Here is a 27,823-nt window from a genome sequence, read left to right as displayed (position 1 = left end):
TCTCACTTGGTGTATCCCATCATAAGCATAAAATAACAAGCCTGTGAAAATTTGGGCTCAAATTTTCATCGAAGTTGCGAGAAAATGATGAAAGAAAAAGCACCCTTGTTGGACGAATTTGTGTGCTTTCAGATAAGAATAAAAGACTTCTAGCTAGAAGTGTTTTGTTATTTTAGTGAGAAATTACCTCTTTCTCAAAAACTACTTCAGAGGGAGTCGTTTCCCACAATGTTTTATACTATCAACAGCTCTCAAATGCTCGTTACCAAGTCAGTTTTTAAGTTAATTATTTGTTTAAGTAATTACCAAACGTGTACCTTCCCTTTAATATAAGATATCCCTTCAAGGGACAATAAGAAACTCTCAGAAAAGAAAGTCACAATGAATTCATCTTTCTCCTGGCGAAGCAAACCGTCGTTCTCCTAGCCAGCAAAAAATGTCAGATTTTGAAAAATAAATAATGAAAATTTTTTCTTACTTCAGCAATCAGCAGACAAAGCTATCAAAGTTTGTCATCAAAAAGGACAATCCCTTCAAGATGAAGAGCAGAAAGAATGAGGCTTTTTTAGAAAAGGATGCTGTTGACAGCAGCCTCTAAATCAGGGTCCGTCTCCGTTTCAGTTTCCTCGGCGACCCCTCCGGTGAAATACTCATCGACAGACTCACTATCTTCCTCCGCTGGGTTATGGTGTTGAAGCATGCTCAACTCATTCTGGAACTGTGCTACGACGGAACTCTCATCAGGAAGGTCAAAGCTCTCTTGGTCAAAGTTTGCGGGTGTGAGTTCCGAAACAGCAGGGTAGTGTTTCTCGGGGATTGATGAAGAGGTGGAATCTTCACGAGTACTCTCGTGGAAATCCATTTCAGTTACGCTCTGCTCTTGAACGAGGCTTGGCTCCACCATGCTGGGCAACGGAGCGGGTGGGTAAGAGGATGAGCTTATATCCGTGTGGAAAATATCAGCGTTTTGGTCGGGCAAGAAATTGGCCTGATCGTCGGTGTCGAACGGAAACTCTGTGATGTTGCCGAGGTCATAGTCGATGGAGTTGGAGTGATTTTCAAAGTCGAGATCAGTCAGAGCGCCCTGATCGTCAAAACTCATACTGTTGCTTTGGAGTTCTGGAAAGGGTGTAGGCTGGCTGGATTGGATCGGAACTTGTCTGGGTTCGGAGGAGATTACTTGCTGACCTTTGACAAACTGTTTGGCTCCGTTTTGCTCAAGACGCTGAAGATCAAGGATGCTGTTTATGGCACACTCCATCTGTTCCTGTAAGTCTACAACTGAGATGTTGTCATCATCATCATCACCTTCTTGGCTGACACCATCGTTTCCTCCAAGCTCATCTCGCCCTAAGACTGTTTCCTCTTTCGCCTTCAATCCAAACTTCTTCAGGAATTCATCGTGGAAGGACGGTCTTCTCTCCATGATGAAATTCTTCTGATTGGGGGTAAGTTTGGCGACATTGAGACCGATTAACGGTTTTATATCTACATGCGGTTGCGGCAGAGGTTGGGTGGCCTTGACGGGTAACATTGAATCGGACTCGGTCGTCCGTTTGAGTTTTAACTTGACATGATTCTGGAAAGTACCTCCTTGGGCACCGTCACTCTGTTCCTCGCTTTTAGGTTTGACCAAATAAGCGCTCATGTCGATCTTTCGTTTCTTCGGCGGTAGCCGCGGGGATCCATTCATGGGTTCACTTTTTTGCAAGGTTCCACCGTTCTCAGGGTTTGGCAGGGATTCCCTGTCCAAGCGGCCGTTTACTTTAACGGTGGTCACACCACCCTCTATGTCCACACTATCCCCAGTGGGAGTGATTTTGGCAGTGACCGACTCGGTTAGGGCGGCTGCCATCTTTGGTGAGAGGAGACTGGGCGGCATCTTGACAGGAGGAGGGGCAACAAGTTCTCGGAGAATTGGATTTTCCTGTGAACAAAATTCAAAAGAAAAATAATTACTCTTGGAACTTCTTCTAAGGATATTATAAATACTTTTTTTAAACAAAGTAAACTTGACTATAGCAGGAACGTTACACTTGAGGTTTACAGACTCTCTACATCACTTTAAATAGATATCTGCAGGGCCCAATTTTATAGCGCTGCTTAACGGTAATCAAATTTTGCTAACTGTACCAGTCACAGATACTACATGGCAAAACGTATTTCGGCTAGAAACGTTTTCCGAGTAGGCATATTTTGTTGGTTGTGCACAGCTAGTTTTTTGTGCTTAAGGAACTCTTTGAAATTGGGCACTGGTCATAACGATGTAATGACGGTCTCTGTGATGGGGAGTTTCTGTTTCATCTATGCGATGGAAATTTTTGCTCTTTCAGGAAAAAATAAAGGCTCCAGGAGATCTGTGAACAAATCCAGATGAATCCCAAGCCTGATAAGTATTGCTGGAAGCTTTGCATGGTGTGGAGAAATTAGGAAAAAACTATAAATAAACAGTTAACTTGCGGGTACAACCATGTGTAAATCTCTAAAGGTGAGTGTTGGCTCTGAAAAGAGCCGGTTGGGTCTTGAAGTTTCGAACAGTATACTCTGCTCGTCTTCAGGAGAAGATTTTGTATGTTTAATATCTCTGAGATAGTGGCACCCTTACGAGTAACTTACCGTTTTAATAGAGACTTTGCTGGTTGCTGTTATTGTTGTTACTGTTGTTTTTGTGGACGGTGTAGACGAGGCTGCTGATGTTGATGATCTGATTACATCACTGGTGGATAGACTAAGAACAGGTGCGACAGTTTCAATTAGCTCTGCAACATAAATTAAAATCAGGTATGAGTTGTGATATTCCATGTTGGCTTTATCCACCACCACTAGTTGATTTCATTTTAATGGCTAATAATAATAAATAATAATAAATAAGATTTATAAAGTGCATTTTACATAGATACAATGCACTGGTATTTAAAGAAAGCTACGGAAAAGTGTTTTTTGGGGCGAGTAGAAGAGAACAGATGCGTTTTTCATTTACTCTTGAATGTCTGGAATGAGTTGGTGTTGCGAATATGATTTGGTGGCGAGTTCAGCATCGGGGACCAGTAACTGAGAAGGACCGATTCCCTGCCCTTTTGTAAGTGCGAGGGATTGTTAGATTATGGCTGGAGCGGAGGCCACTCCAGCCAGGTTTGTTGAAGTTGAGAGACTCTGTGATATACTGTTAAGGCCAGTTTATAGTCGGTCACGCGATGGAAATCTTGCGCAATCCTAAGACTGAGGCCTAAAAAACGTGTCTTTTTATGATAGCGCGTCAAATTTTCAACGCGCGACTGACTATAACTCAGCCTTTAAGTACATCAGAGAGTGCTTTGTGCATGTTCACTGATGTTTTGACGGTGATGCGTTGTCCAACTAGTAACCAGTGTGATTGTTGAAGAAGAGTTGAGGCGTGTGGGTATTTGGGTTGTGAGAAAATAATACGATGACTCTCAGAAACACGATTTTAACCACAACACATAGCCAAGAACCACATTAAGAGAAAGACAATGAAAAATGTTTCAGTCTCAGATGTGGAAGGAAAACTCAAGAGAAAGCAGAGGTGAAAACGCACGCAATCCAGTAAGGGACTGAAAACCTAATCCACGTAATGCCCCCGGTGTGATGAATCAGGGTTCTAGAGGTGAAAACTCAAGAGAAAGCAGAGGTGAAAACGCACGCAATCCAGTAAGGGACTGAAAACCTAATCCACGTAATGCCCCCGGTGTGATGAATCAGGGTCCTAGAGGTGAAAACTCAAGAGAAAGCAGGTGAAAACGCACGCAATCCAGTAAGGGACTGAAAACCTAATCCACGTAATGCCCCCGGTGTGATGAATCAGGGTTCTAGAGGTGAAAACTCAAGAGAAAGCAGGTGAAAACGCACGCAATCCAGTAAGGGACTGAAAACCTAATCCACGTAATGCCCCCGGTGCGATGAATCAGGGTTCTAGAGGTGAAAACTCAAGAGAAAGCAGGTGAAAACGCACGCAATCCAGTAAGGGACTGAAAACCTAATCCACGTAATGCCCCCGGTGTGATGAATCAGGGTCCTAGAGGTGAAAACTCAAGAGAAAGCAGGTGAAAACGCACGCAATCCAGTAAGGGACTGAAAACCTAATCCACGTAATGCCCCCGGTGTGATGAATCAGGGTTCTAGAGGTGAAAACTCAAGAGAAAGCAGAGGTGAAAACGCACGCAATCCAGTAAGGGACTGAAAACCTAATCCACGTAATGCCCCCGGTGTGATGAATCAGGGTTCTAGAGGTGAAAACTCAAGAGAAAGCAGGTGAAAACGCACGCAATCCAGTAAGGGACTGAAAACCTAATCCACGTAATGCCCCCGGTGTGATGAATCAGGGTTCTAGAGGTGAAAACTCAAGAGAAAGCAGAGGTGAAAACGCACGCAATCCAGTAAGGGACTGAAAACCTAATCCACGTAATGCCCCCGGTGTGATGAATCAGGGTTCTAGAGGTGAAAACTCAAGAGAAAGCAGGTGAAAACGCACGCAATCCAGTAAGGGACTGAAAACCTAATCCACGTTATGCCACCAGTGTGATGAATCAGGGTTCTAGAGGTGAAAACTCAAGAGAAAGCAGGTGAAAACGCACGCAATCCAGTAAGGGACTGAAAACCTAATCCACGTAATGCCCCCGGTGTGATGAATCAGGGTCCTAGAGGTGAAAACTCAAGAGAAAGCAGGTGAAAACGCACGCAATCCAGTAAGGGACTGAAAACCTAATCCACGTAATGCCCCCGGTGTGATGAATCAGGGTTCTAGAGGTGAAAACTCAAGAGAAAGCAGGTGAAAACGCACGCAATCCAGTAAGGGACTGAAAACCTAATCCACGTAATGCCACCAGTGTGATGAATCAGGGTTCTAGAGGTGAAAACTCAAGAGAAAGCAGGTGAAAACGCACGCAATCCAGTAAGGGACTGAAAACCTAATCCACGTAATGCCCCCGGTGTGATGAATCAGGGTTCTAGAGGTGAAAACTCAAGAGAAAGCAGGTGAAAACGCACGCAATCCAGTAAGGGACTGAAAACCTAATCCACGTAATGCCCCCGGTGTGATGAATCAGGGTTCTAGAGGTGAAAACTCAAGAGAAAGCAGGTGAAAACGCACGCAATCCAGTAAGGGACTGAAAACCTAATCCACGTAATGCCACCAGTGTGATGAATCAGGGTCCTAGAGGTGAAAACTCAAGAGAAAGCAGGTGAAAACGCACGCAATCCAGTAAGGGACTGAAAACCTAATCCACGTAATGCCCCCGGTGTGATGAATCAGGGTTCTAGAGGTGAAAACTCAAGAGAAAGCAGGTGAAAACGCACGCAATCCAGTAAGGGACTGAAAACCTAATCCACGTAATGCCCCCGGTGTGATGAATCAGGGTTCTAGAGGTGAAAACTCAAGAGAAAGCAGGTGAAAACGCACGCAATCCAGTAAGGGACTGAAAACCTAATCCACGTAATGCCCCCGGTGTGATGAATCAGGGTTCTAGAGGTGAAAACTCAAGAGAAAGCAGGTGAAAACGCACGCAATCCAGTAAGGGACTGAAAACCTAATCCACGTAATGCCCCCGGTGTGATGAATCAGGGTCCTAGAGGTGAAAACTCAAGAGAAAGCAGGTGAAAACGCACGCAATCCAGTAAGGGACTGAAAACCTAATCCACGTAATGCCCCCGGTGTGATGAATCAGGGTTCTAGAGGTGAAAACTCAAGAGAAAGCAGGTGAAAACGCACGCAATCCAGTAAGGGACTGAAAACCTAATCCACGTAATGCCCCCGGTGTGATGAATCAGGGTCCTAGAGGTGAAAACTCAAGAGAAAGCAGGTGAAAACGCACGCAATCCAGTAAGGGACTGAAAACCTAATCCACGTAATGCCCCCGGTGTGATGAATCAGGGTTCTAGAGGTGAAAACTCAAGAGAAAGCAGGTGAAAACGCACGCAATCCAGTAAGGGACTGAAAACCTAATCCACGTAATGCCCACGGTGTGATGAATCAGGGTCCTAGAGGTGAAAACTCAAGAGAAAGCAGGTGAAAACGCACGCAATCCAGTAAGGGACTGAAAACCTAATCCACGTAATGCCCCCGGTGTGATGAATCAGGGTCCTAGAGGTGAAAACTCAAGAGAAAGCAGGTGAAAACGCACGCAATCCAGTAAGGGACTGAAAACCTAATCCACGTAATGCCCCCGGTGTGATGAATCAGGGTTCTAGAGGTGAAAACTCAAGAGAAAGCAGGTGAAAACGCACGCAATCCAGTAAGGGACTGAAAACCTAATCCACGTAATGCCCCCGGTGTGATGAATCAGGGTCCTAGAGGTGAAAACTCAAGAGAAAGCAGGTGAAAACGCACGCAATCCAGTAAGGGACTGAAAACCTAATCCACGTAATGCCCCCGGTGTGATGAATCAGGGTTCTAGAGGTGAAAACTCAAGAGAAAGCAGGTGAAAACGCACGCAATCCAGTAAGGGACTGAAAACCTAATCCACGTAATGCCCCCGGTGTGATGAATCAGGGTCCTAGAGGTGAAAACTCAAGAGAAAGCAGGTGAAAACGCACGCAATCCAGTAAGGGACTGAAAACCTAATCCACGTAATGCCCCCGGTGTGATGAATCAGGGTTCTAGAGGTGAAAACTCAAGAGAAAGCAGGTGAAAACGCACGCAATCCAGTAAGGGACTGAAAACCTAATCCACGTAATGCCCCCGGTGTGATGAATCAGGGTCCTAGAGGTGAAAACTCAAGAGAAAGCAGGTGAAAACGCACGCAATCCAGTAAGGGACTGAAAACCTAATCCACGTAATGCCCCCGGTGTGATGAATCAGGGTCCTAGAGGTGAAAACTCAAGAGAAAGCAGGTGAAAACGCACGCAATCCAGTAAGGGACTGAAAACCTAATCCACGTAATGCCCCCGGTGTGATGAATCAGGGTTCTAGAGGTGAAAACTCAAGAGAAAGCAGGTGAAAACGCACGCAATCCAGTAAGGGACTGAAAACCTAATCCACGTAATGCCCCCGGTGTGATGAATCAGGGTCCTAGAGGTGAAAACTCAAGAGAAAGCAGGTGAAAACGCACGCAATCCAGTAAGGGACTGAAAACCTAATCCACGTAATGCCCCCGGTGTGATGAATCAGGGTCCTAGAGGTGAAAACTCAAGAGAAAGCAGGTGAAAACGCACGCAATCCAGTAAGGGACTGAAAACCTAATCCACGTAATGCCCCCGGTGTGATGAATCAGGGTTCTAGAGGTGAAAACTCAAGAGAAAGCAGGTGAAAACGCACGCAATCCAGTAAGGGACTGAAAACCTAATCCACGTAATGCCCCCGGTGTGATGAATCAGGGTTCTAGAGGTGAAAACTCAAGAGAAAGCAGGTGAAAACGCACGCAATCCAGTAAGGGACTGAAAACCTAATCCACGTAATGCCCCCGGTGTGATGAATCAGGGTTCTAGAGGTGAAAACTCAAGAGAAAGCAGGTGAAAACGCACGCAATCCAGTAAGGGACTGAAAACCTAATCCACGTAATGCCCCCGGTGTGATGAATCAGGGTTCTAGAGGTGAAAACTCAAGAGAAAGCAGGTGAAAACGCACGCAATCCAGTAAGGGACTGAAAACCTAATCCACGTAATGCCCCCGGTGTGATGAATCAGGGTCCTAGAGGTGAAAACTCAAGAGAAAGCAGGTGAAAACGCACGCAATCCAGTAAGGGACTGAAAACCTAATCCACGTAATGCCCCCGGTGTGATGAATCAGGGTCCTAGAGGTGAAAACTCAAGAGAAAGCAGGTGAAAACGCACGCAATCCAGTAAGGGACTGAAAACCTAATCCACGTAATGCCCCCGGTGTGATGAATCAGGGTTCTAGAGGTGAAAACTCAAGAGAAAGCAGGTGAAAACGCACGCAATCCAGTAAGGGACTGAAAACCTAATCCACGTAATGCCCCCGGTGTGATGAATCAGGGTTCTAGAGGTGAAAACTCAAGAGAAAGCAGGTGAAAACGCACGCAATCCAGTAAGGGACTGAAAACCTAATCCACGTAATGCCCCCGGTGTGATGAATCAGGGTTCTAGAGGTGAAAACTCAAGAGAAAGCAGGTGAAAACGCACGCAATCCAGTAAGGGACTGAAAACCTAATCCACGTAATGCCCCCGGTGTGATGAATCAGGGTTCTAGAGGTGAAAACTCAAGAGAAAGCAGGTGAAAACGCACGCAATCCAGTAAGGGACTGAAAACCTAATCCACGTAATGCCCCCGGTGTGATGAATCAGGGTTCTAGAGGTGAAAACTCAAGAGAAAGCAGGTGAAAACGCACGCAATCCAGTAAGGGACTGAAAACCTAATCCACGTAATGCCACCAGTGTGATGAATCAGGGTTCTAGAGGTGAAAACTCAAGAGAAAGCAGGTGAAAACGCACGCAATCCAGTAAGGGACTGAAAACCTAATCCACGTAATGCCCCCGGTGTGATGAATCAGGGTTCTAGAGGTGAAAACTCAAGAGAAAGCAGGTGAAAACGCACGCAATCCAGTAAGGGACTGAAAACCTAATCCACGTAATGCCCCCGGTGCGATGAATCAGGGTTCTAGAGGTGAAAACTCAAGAGAAAGCAGGTGAAAACGCACGCAATCCAGTAAGGGACTGAAAACCTAATCCACGTAATGCCCCCGGTGTGATGAATCAGGGTCCTAGAGGTGAAAACTCAAGAGAAAGCAGGTGAAAACGCACGCAATCCAGTAAGGGACTGAAAACCTAATCCACGTAATGCCCCCGGTGTGATGAATCAGGGTCCTAGAGGTGAAAACTCAAGAGAAAGCAGGTGAAAACGCACGCAATCCAGTAAGGGACTGAAAACCTAATCCACGTAATGCCCCCGGTGTGATGAATCAGGGTTCTAGAGGTGGATGGCGAGAAAAGATACTGCACTAAATTCTTGCTTAGCAAAGGAATTTTCGGCTAAACAACAGAAAATTGGGCCCTCGTAGATACGTTGCTATATAGATGATTTTTATCAATATAAGGAAACTACCTTTATTTGCAGCGGCAAGTTTCTTGTCAGCCTCGAGCTTATTGCGTTCGTCACTTAGAAACATCCGCTCTATCATCACGACCTCAGCCGACGGTCTTAACCTCTGCAGGATCAAAAGATGTGTTGAGTGTTCATACAGTTCAGTAAAAATAATATTCATAAAAATAAATAATTTTGACTTGAGTGGGATTTGAATCAGCAACCCTCAGATAACCCTCCCTATATATTAGTCAGAAGCCATTCAAACATTAACTGCCGTATAGCCAGAGATCACAACCCGTATAGCCAGAGATCACAACCAAGTTTACGATACAACCTTTGAAGCGGCAGTCAGATACCCTCTCCCTCATATCCAGAATGGTATAGTATTGGAGTACAGTACCAAATCCATCAAATTCCAGTAAAATCAACGGGCGGATTTTTGGAAGATTTGAGGTGGTATAACAGTAACCGTGGGGGGGTCGCATCGCACCCAGGACATACATAAGGGAAAAGATTAAACTTAACGAGCACTTACCATGCTCTCATTGTAAAGTAAAAGTTGGTACTTATTCAGCATTCGTTGTTTCTTCTCCATTAGGACGCTGCATTTGGCTTCAAAAGTCTCATCCGCTAAGGATAAAAATAACACAACCAAGAAGTCAAATCATGAGCTGCTCAGGGCAACATTGCTTGAGCTAATCAACAAAATGATTGGCTATTTCAAAAGCCAGGCTCCTAGTAGATTGTACCCATGCCTACATCCTAACAGACTGCCCCTAGTGACAAATGATTTGGGTCAATAGCCCATATCAATTAAGTGTATCCCTCACCTTGAAGTGGCCGTCAAATCTTGTTTCCTAACTATTCACAATAATCAGAATTCTTACAACAGGGACAAGCTTGAACAGGGATAAATTATTCAAAGATAGAACTTACATTTGGCAAGTTGTTCATCGGTCGGCGTATTATCTTGACAAAGATGAAACGGGAGCAGTCTCTTGATTGCTTTACTCGCTACGCAGAAAGATTTCTTGGTGTCGGTCTGTTCCACACTGGATATGTCCGCTGCCAACTGCTTTGCAATTCTGTAAAATAAACCACAGAAAATATTGTGGTTTACAAGGTGCTGTGGGGCAATTTGCTGCCAATCAAACCAGGCACACAGGGGCGAACCTGATCTCTTTACAATAAGTGCTGGGTTAATTTATTGGGTTAATTTATGTTTGCATTACACAATGTATATGATCTACTGCTTTTTGTTCCATCCGAAGGACGAAGCAACCATGGTTAAGTGTCTTGCTCAAGGAAACAAGTGTCACAACCGGGACTCGAACCAACACTCTACTAATTAGAAACACGAGGGCCCAGTTTCATAGAACTGCTTCAGAAGAAACTATTGCTGGAACTTTTTCTGCTAAGTTCAATTAAGCAGAATACCAGTCACATGGGCAATTGTATTTTGGCTTATTCTGTTAAGCATATTTTTGTTGTGCTTGGCAATATTTTGTGCTTTTAAAGACAGTGGACACTATTGGTAATTGTCAAAGACCAGTCTTCTCACTTGGTGTATCGCAACATAAACATAAATTAACAAACCTGTGAAAATTTGAGCTCAATCGGTCATCGAAGTTGCGAGATAATAATGAAAGAAAAAACATCCTTGTCACACGAAGTTGTGTGCTTTCAGATGGTTGATTTCGAGACCTCAAGTTCTAAACTTGAGGTCTCGAAATCAAATTTGTTGAAAAATACTTCTTTCTCGAAAACTATGCTACTTCAGAGGGAGCCATTTCTCACAATGTTTTATACCATCAACCTCTCCCCATTACGCATTACCAAGTAAATTTTGATGCTAATAATTATTTTGAGTAATTACCAATAGTGTCCACTGCCTTTAAGCAGCTCTACGAAATTGGGCTCAGAACTTGAGTCCAGTGTTTTACAACCAGGACTTGAACTTACACTCTTGAAGAATTGGTACTTACGGGGTAGGCTTTGGTTTCTTTGGTGACTTGTCTTTTTCTTTCTCCCGTTCTCTGTCTTTATCCTTATCTTTATGTTTAGATTTGTGCTTGTGCTTATCTTTCTCTGGTTTGGGCTGCTCTTTTGGAGGTTCTTTGGCGGCTGACTTGACGGGTAGCGCTGGCTTGATGGCAATCACCTTCTGAAAATGGAAATAGTCATATTAAAAAAGTGGATACAATGAAGGTGTGCGCCAGATGGCAGACCCTTGCGATTTGGTCTCGCTTTACTTGACCGGCGCCTTTAAATGTTTCTCTTTTTCAGTAAAGCGTGCCTTATAAATGCTGTAGTTTATTATTATTTATTATTATAATTATTTATCTTCCAGTACGCGCTAATCCACCAATCAGAAACTACTAGGGGGATAAAAACATATATGCTACGACCTCTGTTGTATATCCTACTTCCTCTGTTTTTATTACACAGTGCGTATTGTGAGCGTCAATGCGTCACGCTCCGTGAACGGACAGTGCAAAAATTACATTCTAAACTTTGTGTGCGTGCATGCTGTTCGTCGCGAAATAACGTTCTTAAATTTTAAACTTTGCGCGTTGCACGCGAGACTGGAAGATAAATTCGTTATGACACACGCGCTCGTGGAATACGAAAAAATATAGCGCGTCTGCATCCCATATCCAACGAGGCCGAAGGCATTGCATGGTGAGGTATCAATATATATTTGGTTTTGCAGTACCACCATGTGTGTATCTACTTGCCAGGTAGAGTTTGTTCTTAGAGAGCTGTCTTGTTTTATTCTTCTACCGCGATGTAGAATTATCGGAGAAGTCTCCCGAACATCCGATAAATCTACTCCGTGGTAGCAGAAAAAAGAGAGACGGTTCTCTAACAAGAATAAGAAGAAAACTATGGTGTAGTGAATAAGAAGTGTTTAAAAAAATTCCTAAAAATAGTAATAGACGAGGAACCTTGATGCTGGTGGGAATGCTTTTCCACAGTTTGGGACCAGCTATTGTAAAAGACCTTTGCCAAGGTAAATTGATCTTAAAGGAATGTTAAAAAGAAGTTTGTCTGTAGATGATCCGAGTCCTGCCCTACCCGGTTGATATAAAGTGAGAAGATCAAACAGGTTGTGATAGATTACTGAATGAAAGTTTACCTTAGCAGCAGTAGCACCTTGCAGTTGTTGATTGCCTTGTGGCTGAGGTTGAACTGCTGATGTGGACTGATTGCCAAGTCTAGCCTGCTGGTACAAACGCACAACAATCTTCAATATTTCTCATCGATTGGTTTTTGTCAACATAACGCTGATTTATAGGTAAAGTTATTGTCACACCCATAGAGCTATATATATTGACTAGAGCGCTAACACCCCGTTATACACGCACTAAGGTTTTGAAGTCGTGTGGGCGCATCCATGTTTATGTACAAACCAATACAAAAGCTTGACATTTTGTACGGCAATTGTACGGCTATTTGCATGATAGTGCATTTGTTCTTTTTTATGTGTCATCGAAGCAAAAAATGCAGCAAATGTGAACGCACAATCTGCTGATCAGCGTCACAAACTGCGAGCGTCATGTGCGTCATGTGTAAAAGGCGCGTATATTTTTGTTAGTACGTCAATCAAGTCGAAGTTTCGGTTTTCGTAGCGTGGACGTACACGATTGGGCAGTCGCCTACGTTAAGCGCACACGCCCCATATTAAAAAAATCGCTGCAATGAGTGTTCTCTTAAAATTAAAATCGTTCCGAATTCACGCAACACATCAACCATGTCTGCGCCCAGGGTGGCTTCAAATCGCAGAGCAAGTTAGCGCTCTAGTCAATATATATATAGCTCTGCAAAAACAACTTCACTGTAAGGTCCACCCTGGGTAAATATTACCCATGGTGTGACAGTTATATAGCAACAAAGACATAAAGTTAAAGAGAAACTGGTCCACTCTCATTTGATCTTGTGATAGATGTCTAACTGTATGATTTTGTGTTTTTGTGATTGTTTTGTGATTGTTAAATCTAGAGAGCTCGAGGTACACTACAATTTCCGATGTTTTAGGATTTTAACTTTTTAATGATGTCTGAAGAAATAAATCTAATCTAAATCTAATCTAAATGACGTTTAGGGTGAAAACAGAATGGTAAAAGCATGAGCTCAAAGTTTTTAACAAGCATGCACACAAAGTAGTCACTTTTGGTAACCAATCCAGCTTTTTATCAGTTCATCGCTACCTAGGGTGCGTAACCGTTTCAGTCAATGGCCAGTGATCAACTAACGGCAAGTTCAACCGAAAGAGTTATTGGTTATTGACCGCAAAAAAGTGCTTCCATGGGGTTAGTGATGAGAGGTATCGATACTGCCCATGGTAGCGAGGCTGTGTGCTGAGGTGTACGTACCTGTGCCTGCATCTTCATAAGAAGAGCCTGTTGGTGTTTGTAGAATTGCTGCTGTTGTTCTGGAGTCATCTTCTTCAGGTTCTCTTGAAGCTGTATGACGAGGAGCTTCTGCTGAGGGGTGAGGGAAGCGCTACCAGGCTGAGATGCTCCCTGGAATCACAACAGAATTAGAGAGTCAAGATTTATCATCAAATAGAACTTCATCTTCAAGATACTCATGCCATCGAGCCAAGCCCAACTACCAGTTAATCCCTTACAAGCAGCATCAAGCAACAGATTCCATGCTCCTGAAGATGATCAGAGCAGACTGATTTTTTTCTAATCCTTTCGATCAATATGCTCCGATTGTATTCATGATGAAGACAATCATATGTTGATCTAAACGTCTACAGGAGAAGGATAATCAGAGCATATTGATCAAAACTTTGAGTTGCAAACCACCAGATCTTCTCAAAACCAACACTACACTACATATTTGTGCCTAGTTTCAAATCTTACTTAAAAATGTCCATTTCAAGCAAAAGTTTATATTATGTACGATATGCATAGTTGCAATACTCGACAGCTTGCAGGATTCAAGTTTGATTGAGGATAAGTAATAAAATAATTTGAGTGTCAAAATGTTGCAAAGTTACATTGCATACCTTCAAGCCAGTCGTCTAGAGAAGAGACTGGACGGCTGCTATACGAGAATGCTTCGCTGTGTTAAACAGATTCATTGGGAGAGGCATATCACAAACCTGGAACTCTACGGTGGACTACCGATAGGGCAAGAAGGCTGAGACTAGCAGGTCACTGTCTCAGACATGCTGAGCTGGCAGTGAGCAAGCTTGTGCTATGGGCCCTAACTCAAGGTCACTGTTCCCGAGGCAGACCACAAACCACCTATGTGGACACCTTGTGCCGGGACTCTGGATTGCGTCGGGAAGAGCTGCGTACAGCAATGGAGGACCAACGTGTTTGGAGGGCCATCATTCGATGCTCCGCATCGACTGAATGGATGAATGAATGAATGAATGAATGAATGAATACCTTCAAGGAAGCTTGTATTTGTGCAGCTATTGCTACTGCTGAAGCAAGCTGTTGTGACGGCTGCTGCTGTGATTGTTGCTGCTGTTGCTGCTGCTGCTGCTGCTGCTGCTGCTGCTGCTGTGAGCTTGTATTACTGAGCGACTGCGAGAGACTCTGGTTGGTAGATCCAGCTTGGTTTTGACTCAGAATGTGTGATGGTGCTGACTGACTGAGGCTTTGAGACTGCTGAGTTGCTGATACTGCAGTAGTTGGTGCTGCAGATTTTGACTGCTGCTGCTGTAAGTCTGATTCAAAAAGAAAGAAATGTTAATATATGCAATGTGCAAATGTATATTTATTTAGTAACTTTCCTACTGTCTCATAATTCAATATCATCCACTGTGGTCTTGAATGATAGATAAACTTTGCCAGCCTGCAATATATCTACACAGTACACACATGAACATTGGCTATAGACCGTATTGTATATGACGTCATCGTTCAAATATTTGCCCTATAAGATGGCATCTGTGCATGTGTGTGTGCGTGCTTTTGCCGTAGAAATCAAACCGGGAACGCTGCGTGCTGCGTGTTTCTTTGATGTAGACGTGCATATGGTTTGCCCTACAAGATGGCGACTTTCATAGCAAAAAGGGGGTTATTCAATACGGTCTATATAGCAAAATGGATTTGAACCGACACTCTCTCACAAAGATATTGACAAAATAGGGAGACCGCCAACGTAGGGCTAGATACCTCAGTTGGTAAGGCCAGCATGTCTGTAAGTCCCAGGTAAATTCCCGCTCTAGTCAATCGATATAGTCAATTGACATAACATGCAACTAAAAAGCCATAGGTCCCTTGTGTTATGTCATACATTTCAAAGTACTACTTATCGCTTATCGCCAAGAGAAGGTGCTAGCCAAGGTGTTTCACAAATATTTCAAAATATAAGAAGCAGAAATTCTTACTTCCAGATGCAAGAAACTGCGCCAGTTGCTGTCTTGCCTGCAGTACAATCTTCTGCTGTAGTGTCTGTAGCTGGGTTAGCATATTCTTTTGACTATCAGAGGGGCCAACCCTAGCCCTCACCCTAACCCTAACCCCAACCCTAATGCTAATTAATTCTTACTTCCTGATGCAAGAAACTGCGCCAGTTGCTGTCTAGCCTGTAGTACAATCTACTGCTGTAGTGTCTGTAGCTGGGTTAGCATATTCTTCCAACTATCAGAGGGGCCAACCCTAACACTCACCCTAACCCTAACCCCAACCCTAATCCTAAATAATTCTTACTTCCTGATGCAAGAAACTGCGCCAGTTGCTGTCTAGCCTGTAGTACAATCTTCTGCTGCAGCGTCTGTAGCTGGGTTAGCATATTCTTCTGGCTGTCTGTGGGGTTAGCCACGGCGGTGATCTGACGGATGTGATTCTGAATGAGTTGAAGCTGCTTCTGAGCCTGGATGCTGATCTGCTGAACGGCTTGCTGACGGGCGCTGGATGCTTGGTTGGACTGATGAGGGGAAAGACGATTGTACATGTAAATCAGTTTTGTTTTTTAAAATGTTGCACCTTTTAGTAAAATTTTCTTTTCCAAACCAACCAAAATTCGTTAAAATTTAACCAGTCACTTTTTCTTCAAAAGAGTTTCCAAAACAATTCTTTTTAAAGTGCATACAAAAAGAACAGCTTACTGACTGGTAGAGGACGCTCGGTTAGACTGATGATGGGAAAGACGGAGTAACTCAGTTTGATATTCAAAAAAGGTTTAACCCTTTAGTAATTTTTTTTTATCAATTGATCTAAAATTGGTTTATATTTATGGTCATTTTTCCTTATGACTTATTACTTCAAAAATTGAAGATCTTGTCACACAAAGCAATTTTTACAGACAACTTCGAGGCAACCAACTGCAGTGCATGCGACAGGACCACTTTGGTAACACACAAGTAATTTTTTTACAGTTTCTTACGATCCCAAATACAAATGTGAACGTTGAAATAAGTTTGACAGGAAGATCATCTTAAAAAAAAATTAACAAGCTCAAAGAAACTGCTGATGCTTACCATTTGGGTATTTGTAGAGGCTTCCCCCTGCTGCACACCAGGCTGGTGTTGCTGCTGTTGCTGCTGCTGTTGCTGCTGCTGTTGCACTCCTTGACTCTGCATAACACCCTGTCCTTGACTACCCTGAGCTGCGTTTCCCTGTACCTGCTGCAGCCCTTGATTATTAACCTGGCACACCTGTGAGTTTCCTTGCTGTGCCTGCCTTGCAGCAACCGCAGCACCCAACTGGCGCTGTTGCTGCAACTGCTGCTGTACGGTTAATGGCTGTACATTTTGTGCCGTCTGGGTTTGAAAAACATGTCCCTGCGCCGTTTGAAAACTGCTTTGCTGTGGCTGCTGTTGGTTGACAAGCTGTGGTTGGATGCTGTCAATTTGGCCTATGGTTTGATTTGGTTCAGGTTGGATCATGTTGACTTGTTGATTTGTCATGCTACTTTGCATAACCTGTTGTTGCTGTTGCTGCTGCTGCTGTAGCTGCACTTGATTAGTGTTCTGTTGAATACCAGCACCACCTACCGCTGTCTGCTGGCCGAGTAACGCTGTGCTGCTCTGCTGCTGCAGAAGCTGTTGCTGTTGCTGTTGCTTCTGTTGGCGCAATCTTGCCAGATGAATTGCAGCGGACCCAAGTCCACTAAAGGTATGTTGCTGAGTTTGAGAGTTTACTCCTTCTTGTGGGGTTGTCTGGAATGCCTGATCTCCTGGGTTAGACTGAGCTGCGACCGGCCCACTGATACCCATCACCTGGTCGCTGTTATTGTTTGTGTTAACAAGTTCCGATGTTCCTTGGTTTTGAAGTGATGGGGAAAGGGTACTTGATGATTGTCCTTGGTTGTTTGACTGGTTCAAAGAAGTCTGCTGAAGAGCAGTTGGGTCTTGGGTACTTTGGTTTTGCTGCTGTTGTTGCTGCTGTTGTTGCTGCTGTTGCTGCTGTTGTTGCTGTTGCTGTTTTTGTTGCAGTAGTTTGAGGATGTTGGGATTGGCCTGGATAAACTGCTGCAGTTGCTGTGGGCTTGTTTTCTGTTGTCCTTTGCCACTTCGGTTAATAATAGCTTGCAAGGCTTGCCCCATTGTCATTTGTCTAACAGCAGGTTTTTGCAGTTGAGACTGCTGCTGCTGCTGTTGGGGCTGCTGCTGTTGTTGTGGTTGCTGCTGCTGTTGTTGTGGTTGCTGCAGTGTTGTTGACAGCTCTTGTGTAGACTGAGATGACTGCCCCATTTGCAGTTGACTAAACTGCTGTTGCGACACTGGGGGGTTCCCCTGTTGAGGCTGCAGCCCTTGCTGACTCAACGAGTGGAGTTGCTGCTGCGACGTGTAGGCCAGCTGAGAGCTCTGCATGACCTGCTGAACCGTCTGCTGCGCCTGCTGCTGGTTGCTGCTCAGACCTCCCTGCTGCTGGTCCTGTACTAGTTGTCCACTTTGCAACACCTGCTGCCCTGTCTTTACCTGCTGCGCTGAAAGGTGAGCCTGTTGCTTGGAAATCTGCAGTGCTTGTTGGAGAGCTTGTCCTCCGGATTGGGAAAACTGTCCCGCTTGGAGTTGTTGCTGGTTGGTGTGCGGACCCTGCTGCTGCTGGGCAAGTTGAGTTTGTTGAGCTTGTTGAGCTTGTTGAGCTTGCTGCAACAGTTGCAGTTTTTGCTGCAGCTGTAGCTGCTGTTCACCTTGCGAGGCTAATGCCTGCTGTTTCTCCTGCTGCAGCTTCAACACTTTCTGATACAACTGAAACTGCTGTTGGTCTGCGTCAAGCAACGCCTGCGATTTGGCGTCTTGTTGTTGATTCTGAACGGATACAGAGCTGTGACTAATCTGATAAGTCGAGTGGGTTACTTGTGGCGTGACTGACAGCTGATTGACTTGTCCACTGGTTTGATGTCCCCCAGCTTGACTGACGGTCATGGTCGGTATACCCTGCGCATTTGGTGTGATCGTCAACTCTCTTTTCAAAGAAACAGATGGTGGGTTGGCTGAATTCAGGATTGACGGGAGTCGCTGTAAGGTTTGGGTATGTGTTAAGTTAGGAGAAGCCCTATCCGCGATGATGGTCTTTGGCAATTCAGCAGCGGGACCTTTCTTCTTTTTCGAGGGACGACTTGACTTCTTGGCTTTGTCTGTCTGGCCCTCGCTTGGCACAGAAATGACTTCTACATCAGATCCGGACTGAGTTGTTGTGGTTGTGGTGACAGGCTGTGCTTGCGTCATCACGATGATGTTTCCTTGGCTTGTACCGATGGTAATCACCGGATGCACAATCTGAGAAGTTCTGTCCGTTCTGAGGTTGGAAAATACTTGATTCTGAAGGACAACCGTCTGCTGAGGTGCAACGTTCCCTGGTTGTTGAGTAACCTGCTGTGCAATGGTTTTAGGCAAGTTTGACGATTGTCCTGCTATTGTTGGATTAACAATTTGGTAACTCTGTTGGACATCCTGCTGTCCTGCTGCTAATTGCAGCGGTTGACCTGGCGATTGTTGCTGTACAACACGATAGCCTTGCTGCTGCTGTTGCTGCTGTGACGAGGCCGCACTCCCTTGCTGTACAACCTGTGTGGGGATTTGGATAATCTGCCCCGACGTCGGGTGTTGTATGAAGCGGAAACTCTGCTGCTGAGTTGTGGTGCTGTTTGAATCTTGTTGGGTTGAAGGCGTAGGTTGCAGCAGTTGGGATACGACTTGTTGCTGCTGTGACTGCTGCTGGTCCTGGCTTGTCGGGATCATGACTGACTGCCCTTGATGTGAGATGATCTGATAGTTCTGTGGGACACCACTCTGGAGGGTTTGCTGCGGAATGGCAATCTGCATCGGTCTGATTGAGATCGGAGTCTTTCCCGTGCTGCTTCCAACAGCAGGCTTTGGTTGGATATTAGCATGACCTTTAAGAATCTGGGATTGTGGTGTGCCAATAATAGTTGGCACACCTGGTGCTTTCTGACTTGTCTTACCAGCAGGTGCTTGAAGGACGGTGATCTGTTGACCAGGAGCTCCACCGATAATGATTGGTCCTAAAGTCATGACTCGTCCAGGCTGCAACGCACCACCCTGCTGGATCACTTGACCGCTAGGTAGGATCTGAAAAGGCTGACCAGCAGTCTGATTCTGACCCAATGGCTGTGCCTGGGTCATACTCTGCACATTTTGAAGCACTGTTCCTGATAGACTGACCACAGGTTGCACGCCTGCATTTCTGATTAGAGTCGACCCGGGGGCCAGGTAATGAAGAGTACTCCCAGATGTCTGGGCTGGAGAGATTGTCTTGGTGCCCCCAGGAGCGATGCTCACTACAACTTGTCCCTGCCCCAACTTCTGTGTCCCTGGATCGTCAATACTGGACGTTACGCCAGACCCACTGTTCAGCGCCTGAAGAGCTTGGGTGGCTGCGTATGGCTTGATCGTCGCTATAGGAATACTACTCGTGCTCGTCGATGTAGGGGTGGTGGTTAGTACATGGGACGAGGATCTCTGTTGCACCTGTACGTATAAAGTCTGTGAACTTGCCCCACTAGGGGTGAACGTGTTTGACCCGCCGGCCGATTGCTGACGAGTGTTAACACCAACTGCAAGCTCGTCACTTTCAGTTGTGCTTGACACAGCATGGCTGTCCTGCGTGGCTATGGTGTGACTTGGCGTTGATAGGAATGGTTGGTGGTATGTATTCTGAGGCAAGAGTAGGTCCGATGGTGACAGAAGGTGCTGATGGGATGGGTAGTTTATCACCTGCAGGGAAGTAAATAGAACAGACTGGTGAACAAGTCTAGTCTGAAATAAACTGTGTATAACAACTTCTGTTCCATGTCAAGAAAGTCAGCTGGACGTAACATGGTAAAGCTGTTAAGCCTGGTTCATACTTCCTCCCAATGCGAATGCAATATGAATTTTGACGTCATAGAAACGTTTTAGCAAGCTTTTGTGCGTTCACAGGCTTTATAAAATTGGGCCTTGCTCAGAACTACGAGGTCATTAGTGCAGTTTGTAAGGGTTTCACAATATGGCTTTTGAACAATTTGGAACTCCTGATAAATGGGTTTATTGAGCAAGAGTGGTCTTCAAAGTATTTGATTGGCGAAAAATACATTAATTTTCCAAGTAAAACATTTGTTTGTTGATTTTGATTTACCTGTTGGGATTCTGCATCTTCATTGAGAAGGTTTAATTGTTGCTGTCTCTCCTCGTTCTGCAAGAATTCATCCAGGGCATCAGGGTCTCTACAAAGTATAGAAATAGATCATGACATCATGTTAGACTATAGTCTATAAATAGATAATGACATCATGTCAGACCACAGTCACTACATTGACATACAGTCTTCATAAAGAACCAGTGCACTGAAAGTGCTACTGTCTGCATTTGGTCTGCCATTTTGGGAAGCAAAGTGCAAAGATATGATACATTTCTCACCATGCTCACATCACCTAAAATGTACATTGCATTGAAAGCCATTTCAGAATCGGCAACTAAGATTGTACTGCACTTCAATGCATGAGAACCAATCCATGAGAACCTGGTAGCTGAAATCTGCCTCCCAAAATGGCGCAACCAAGATTAGATTCAAAAGAAACAAACGATCTTTGTTAGAAGCTTCTATACCCCAACAACATACTGGTAGTTGCAGGGGTTCAAACAACTTCTAGTGTTTGCTTTTGCAAGACGCTTTACTATGAAGTCTATGAGTATGATTCCACACAAGACTTTATAATGTCTTGCCCAAATTACAGGTTTTATTACGTATTTAACAGTATTCAAGAATGCACCTTTAAAGGAACACGTTGCCTTGGATCGGACGAGTTGGTCTATAAAAAGCGTTTGAAACCGTTTGTTATGAAATGCATATGGTTAGAAAGATGTTTAAAAAGTAGAATATAATGATCCACACAAGTATCACTCAAAATTGCACGGTTTTCCCTTTACGTCGCGAACTAACACGGTCGGCCATTTATGGGAGTCAACAATTTGACTCCCATTAATGGCCGACCATGTTAGTCGACGAGGTAAAACCAAAACCACAAAATTTCGAGGCATATTTGTGTAGATCATTGTATTCTACTTTTACAAAATCTTTCTACCCATATGCATTTCATAACAAACGGTTAGAACGCTTTTCAAAGACCAACTCGACCGATCCAAGGCAACGTGTTCCTTTAAGATAAGAGGCGCTTACTGCTAAGTATTTTGGCTTAACGATTTGGCACTTACCCAATAACGTCCAGTAAACAACGACCATCATCCATGGCCTACTGTTGACCTAGAAATGAATAGGTAATAGGTCAAAAGTCAGATTAACAGGTCATAGGGTCAAATCCATGAAAATGCAAACAGATCACAATGAAAAATTTCAATAGATAAATCGAAAAAGCAACAAAAGGCAAGTAAAAGCATTATTAAAAAGAATCCGTATTTCATGAACTTCTTTAAGATCCAATCTTATTGCTTTGAACGCAGGTTAGGTTTACAGGTACTAAACTTTAATGAAATTGAAAGAATCAAATTTAAAAAACTGATGGCCTGGTTTTTTTTACTCACCTTTTTCTTATAATGTGGTTATATTGGTAGAAGCAACATGGTGAAATCTTGTCTTTTCTTGATACAGTAGAATCTTCAGTTTAATGTTACATTAACAAATAATCTGTAAAAAAATAATAATAATATAAATATAATTTCACAATATCAGCACATAATTATTTTTAAAAACATAATAAACGCAGACCGACACACAGAACTTAACTCTTGAAGGAGGCCCAGCAATTTCCCTCTGGTAAGGGGCAATTCCAAACTATTGAGAAAATGAATGGTTATTTTGGAACCTTGCACAGGGCACCACAGCAAAAGCGCAGGGCACCATGGCAGTTGCGGTGGGTGCCAGGAGTGATTCTGAGGCCTGGACTGACTCTGCACAACCCAAATTCTTGTCTACGTAAGTCTTGAACTTAAAACCCATGGAGGTTCCATTTTCATATTTGGTTTGATCACTGATAACACCAGAGGCCTTAAGGCCTTGATAACGTAAACGAAAACGATAATGTTAAAAACGCACGCCCTCGATTGGTTGAAATTAAGCGTGGGCATATTCTGCATGGAGCAATTCAACCAATATAATGCGTTCTCTTTGCGTTGTTATCGTTATCATTTTCGATATCGATGCAGAGTGACTTGGTCTTCTTCTTTTTTTCTTTTTTTAATTGAGGGGTCAAGGGTCAAAGTTTATTCTGCACAACCCCTAACTGATTTTGTTGGGGTTTAGGAAAGAAACAAACGATCTTTGTTAGAAGCTTCTATACCCCAACAACATACTGGTAGTTGCAGGGGTTCAAACAACTTCTAGTGTTTGCTTTTGCAAGACGCTTTACTATGAAGTCTATGTGTATGAATCGACACAAGACTTCATAAAGTCTTGCCCAAATTACAGGTTTTAAGTATTCAAGACTTGGCCTTTCTTCTTTCAAAATTTGATTTCTTTTTTTTTTTCATTGAGGGGTCAAGGGTCAAGGGTCAAAGTTTATTCTGCACAACCCCCAACTGATTTTGTTGGGGATTTTTTAAACAAAATTTTACAAATAATTGAATTTGTTATCCAAGGGCTTCAATTTAAGCTTATCTTTGTCCGATATTCATTACTGGAGGTATATAAACATTTGTTTGAAAAATCAAGGTCAAAGGTTCAATGACCTATAACTCACAACCCACATGGTCAAGACTACTCAAATTTGAGTTTCACACTTTTCTCAAAGGACTTCAACTTAACACTGGACGGCAGTTATTAGCACCAGGTCAGAAACTGTAGGACCAGACAAATCCGAGAAAACTATGTTCAGTCTGATAAATATATTTTAACTCAGTATAAAAAGAACAGTTTTATCGCATTATGAAAGTATTAATTTTTATCTCATTTGTCTTATTGGTTAATAATACTATCAGGCCTCAACCTTTAGCTTCAGAGGGGCAAGGCCACTTGGCCTCAAAAGCTCTAAAAAAGAAAGGGGCACCAAGGCCAACTGAAAGGGCTCCAAGGCCATTTTCAAACCTTTATTTGTTGATGATTATGATAATGTTAATATACTTTCCACTGATTTCAAGATGGTGGTCAACTTTCCAACCCATATTTATTTCATTGTCGCTGTTTACATGCTGTGCAACTGAAATTGAATAAAAGTTTAAAAATATTTGTTTCTGAATTATTTAGTTTTTTTGCAGCACTCGAATTGCAAACGATTACCCCAGTAATTAACTTACCCCATGTTACCCCCTCCCCTTGTTAATTAAACTCCCTTCTGCTCATCTGAAAACAAATAATTGCTCCAGAACAAAGAATTGTTGAAAAATCATACAGAACAAAATATTAAGAAAATTAATTCCCTGCGTGCTAATCTGAAGAAAAAAAGATCAACTAGTCTCTGGCTCACCACTACCCCAACTCTGCGAGACAAACGAGCCCCACCCAACCCCACGCCATCAACCCACCAACAACCCAGAGGCTCAGCTAAATCCGAGGATTTTGACAAATATTTATTACTTTTTTTCCTTCTTTTTATATATAAATATGATTATGAAAATTAAAAACGAACCCCCAACCCCTTAGCAATTGGCCCAACATTAGCTAAACTTGTAAGTTTTATTGTGCATGCCAGGGTTTATGCCACGCTAGACTGCGCTAAATAAATACTATAAAAACGTAAACAAACGCACCCAATTAAAAAATGCTTCTAAAGTTGGCACTTTCCTGCCACTCCAGCCCTTTCGCCTTCCTGCTTATTTTTGCATCTTTTGTGGGATGGCATGCTGATTAATCAATAATGAACTTGATGGAGTATGATGATTTCCAAAATTAGGGCTCTGCCGTTACCTCCATATAATCCGATTTTGACGTTTTACAATTCCACGCTTGTTGTGTGTAAACAAACATGTGTTTGGCAATGAAAAACAAAGTCGCAAGGCAGGCAGATCACTGGTAGTGGTGGGTCACAAACATTAATCCAGTACAAGCCTTGGACACCAGTGAAAAAGTCAGGGGAAAAACATAGACTGTATCCAGCCCCTGGCCGCGCGCCTCCCCCGCCCCATCCGCTACAAATACAGATCTCAATAGACAAAATCAGTGCTAAAATGCGTAATTTAGTGTAGGGACTTGTAGCGAGTTTATACATTGGAGTAGTCTGGTGCTGCGTTTTTAGTAGTAAACAGCTCAACTACATTTGATATGGTTACCATGCCACGTTCTCGACACATTTTTTATTGCACAGAAAAACATTGTGAAAACTACTGTGTTGGATCGTACGTTCCGAATTTTACCTTCATATAAATTAAATGGGTCACAATGTTAACATTAAATTACATTTTCGAATAAATAATGTTATGGAATCAATGGAAAAGGGCACAACGGCCAAGTGGCCGTAAGGTACTTGATTTTTAAAAGGGCTTCACGGCAATTTGCTGGGGCATCGCGGCACTGGCCGCTGGTGGCCGCTGTAGAGGTCGAGGCCTGTACTATTATCCGAAATACAATTATCCAATAACACAAATGAGATCTGTTTAATTGTTACACTGTGCTGTGTAGGTATACATTTGTACATGTTAATACTTTTCTCATTTGAATTCTTGCTTTTTAATAATTTTCTTTGTTCCGGTAAAGACAAAGTTTCACGGTAATACAAGACCTTCAGTCTGTGGAAAGGGCACAGACATTCCCCTCTGGTAATGAGCACTTCTATGAGTACAATTTAAATTTGTATTTGCACCACAGCAAAAACGCGACCTCAGATTTCCTCTCGTTACTGGCCCAATGCTAAAATCACTTGAGGTCAGGCCAGTGGTCAAGTGCTTTATTTCACCAAGTCATCTTCAGATTGTGAGTTGTCAACATCACCGTAGTGATTTGTGTTGCGACATCACACCTTGCTTTAGCAATGGGAGACTTTTTGAAAGCTCTGCCACTAGAGGGCACCAGACCTACCAGGTAAGGGTGCACAACTCCTATAGCAAACAACGGTAAATGCTAAAAATTCAAAAATACTAAAAAAATATTTAGAAGTCTCTCAGCCTCTTGAAAATTTAATCAGATACATTGTCATACAACTAAACTTCAGATTTCTCCTCAATATTTGGTAGGTCAGCATTTTGGAATTTTTGCTAATTACCCTAGAAGAAACACTCCCAAAAACTCATGCACACCGCTTGTTATCCTTGGGGAACTCGTGTCCAGTACGTCCTGTTCCAGAACAGTTTGGTTTATGCTGGCAATGTGTTATGAAAAACAAAATACAGTTTGGCTAAATCTAAAATACAAAATCAAAAACACGCAAAACACAAGGTATTTGCTGTCAGTGACCGTCACTCATACTTCTCCTATTCCTAAGTTGTTGACATTACCTGGTGAAGAGTGAAGTTTCCCATTAAAATTGATTGCAAGATCAATCTTAACTCTTTGTACAATCGGCCCCAGAGTGTATTTCAAGATTTGGTATGGCATAAAATATTATTTGAGTAAGGGGACCATTGTTTTCTTGTCAAATTAAGGAGCAATTTTGTTCAGACAATTTGCACAGTCAAACAAATTTACACTGAACAAGTTTTGCGCACATTAATAATAGCAAAATTATTACATCAACTACACAGTGCAGTACTTTGCTAACATTGATTATGGGAAGTCATTCACTGCACAACCCAATCAATCAAATATCACAGGTGTTCTGTGTGATTGTTAGGGAATAATTTTCTGACACAGGCTATGTTCCGACACCCGTAGCATATTTTCCTAAACATGGTAAATCATGACGAGTTTTAGGATTGTTGGAACTAAGGGGTGTCAGAACTAAGGGGTGTCGGAACTAAGGGGTGTCGGAACATAGCAGTGTCGGAATATAGGGTTGTCGGAAAAGGGGTTTTCCGAATATAGGGGTGTCCGAATATAGGGCTGTAGGAATATAGGGGTGTAGGATTATAGGGGTGTAGGAATATAGGGCTGTCGGATCAGAACATAGGGGTGTCGGAATTCGTCTGAATATAGGGATGTCGGAAAATAGGGGTGTTGGAATATAGAGCAGTCAGTCTGTTTTGAGGCTAAACACGATCATCTCAAAGATTCATGTTTCATTATTTCATTAATTGATAAAATCAATTTATTCTTCAAGAAACTAAAGTTTTTCATGAGTAGGGCTATTGAAATTCTTTCAATATAAGTTGAAGTATTGTTGGGGCAACATTGTAGCTTGGAGGAAATGGCTGATTAAGTCTGTCTGAATTTATGTCTGGAATGGAATTCGCAAGACGCAAGTCTAAAAATGTGTGATGATGAAAGTAAAATTGATCAATAAAATCGATGTTCCAATAATTAATAAACACTCGAGCCTGGGGGATAGTGTTGTTTTTGGGGGTGTTTTTTAGCATGGGCATGTTTACCCCCAAACATTTGATGAGTACAAAAACAGATACAAATTTCATGAGTGAAGAAGTGGCAGACTCAATCGGGTTTCTTTCTCAACAGTCCAATAAATACTAAGTATCATCACAATCTATCAGGCAGACTGGTGAGGCAATGCTTTGCCAAATGAAGTAGTATATAAAGATTTAACATGTATTCAATTTTCAAGGTACAAATTACAAATTAAATGTGCCATTTAATATCTGTGACACTGACAGTGTGAGATGAGGAAATGTAAAAAAAATCTTTATCAACCCAACTGCACCAATTCTAGAATACAACAATGCTAGACACAACATCGAGTGAACAGGATCAATGAGTAAAACTCTAACTGTACAGAGCAAGTAACAGAAGGTTATTATGTACACACAAAGTGTAAAAATATCTCAAGCACTTTACAGACCAAAGATTGCATTCATGTTCTGCAGTGTGGCCATGGCACACACACACACAAAGCCATACACTTTCGAGTCCTAGCACGACATTAAATTGCTCACATAAAAAAATCTACTTTATTTTTAACCCCCGTTTCCTCGAAATAAAACGCGTTTATTAAGCCCACGTACACACAAGCTTCGTCGACCAATTACTAAGACATAAGTGCGGTTTAGTTTAGGCTTGTAAGGGGAGGAAACAATCAGGGTATGACCAAGCTTGACAAATTATCCAACATACGCAGGATGGAAAGCTACATTTTCGCCCAAGCTAGCCCGGGAATAAACGTAATGCATTGGAGCTCTGTATTTATTATAACAGAGCTGCTATCACAAAAAGCGTCATCGCACGGCAATCTTTGGGGCCCAATCCTCACTCTCCGCGCAACAAAAATCGCAACGAAAATCGCATTTCTGGAAATGAGAAGGGTTAAATTGTAGTTTTAGAGTAGTTGTGAGCTCTGTTTGGCCCTGTTTTCCCTGTAAATTTTATCAGAAAATAATATTCACAATCGCACTCACCGCCGAGGTAGTCAGCATCCAGC

The 27,823-nt window shown here is 43.0% G+C and overlaps 1 protein-coding gene across 2 annotated transcripts; it reads right to left on the bottom strand.

Annotated features, from left to right (window-relative positions):
• Positions 1-256: 256 nt before the first annotated feature.
• On the bottom strand, positions 257-27,823 carry LOC117299252 (protein lava lamp-like). 2 transcript variants are annotated; one of them, XM_033782731.1, is made up of 15 exons: positions 27,801-27,823; positions 21,954-22,056; positions 21,627-21,675; positions 20,551-20,638; positions 16,446-20,150; positions 15,676-15,892; positions 14,404-14,687; positions 13,372-13,521; positions 12,135-12,218; positions 10,981-11,159; positions 9,932-10,080; positions 9,531-9,625; positions 9,014-9,116; positions 2,617-2,759; positions 257-1,927 (listed from the first exon to the last, which is right to left on the bottom strand). In XM_033782731.1, exons 3-15 carry the CDS (start codon positions 21,659-21,661, stop codon positions 566-568), a joined length of 6,594 nt encoding a protein of 2,197 aa, XP_033638622.1. In that variant the 5' UTR covers positions 21,662-21,675; positions 21,954-22,056; positions 27,801-27,823; the 3' UTR covers positions 257-565. The 2 variants fall into 2 exon arrangements, with proteins under 2 accessions (XP_033638622.1, XP_033638623.1); XM_033782732.1 differs by having other exon boundaries at positions 10,981-11,156.

The sequence above is a fragment of the Asterias rubens genome, chromosome 14 (genome assembly GCF_902459465.1).
Source record: "Asterias rubens chromosome 14, eAstRub1.3, whole genome shotgun sequence".
Taxonomy (NCBI): domain Eukaryota; kingdom Metazoa; phylum Echinodermata; class Asteroidea; order Forcipulatida; family Asteriidae; genus Asterias; species Asterias rubens.
This window is presented reverse-complemented; position numbering and strand designations above follow the sequence as displayed.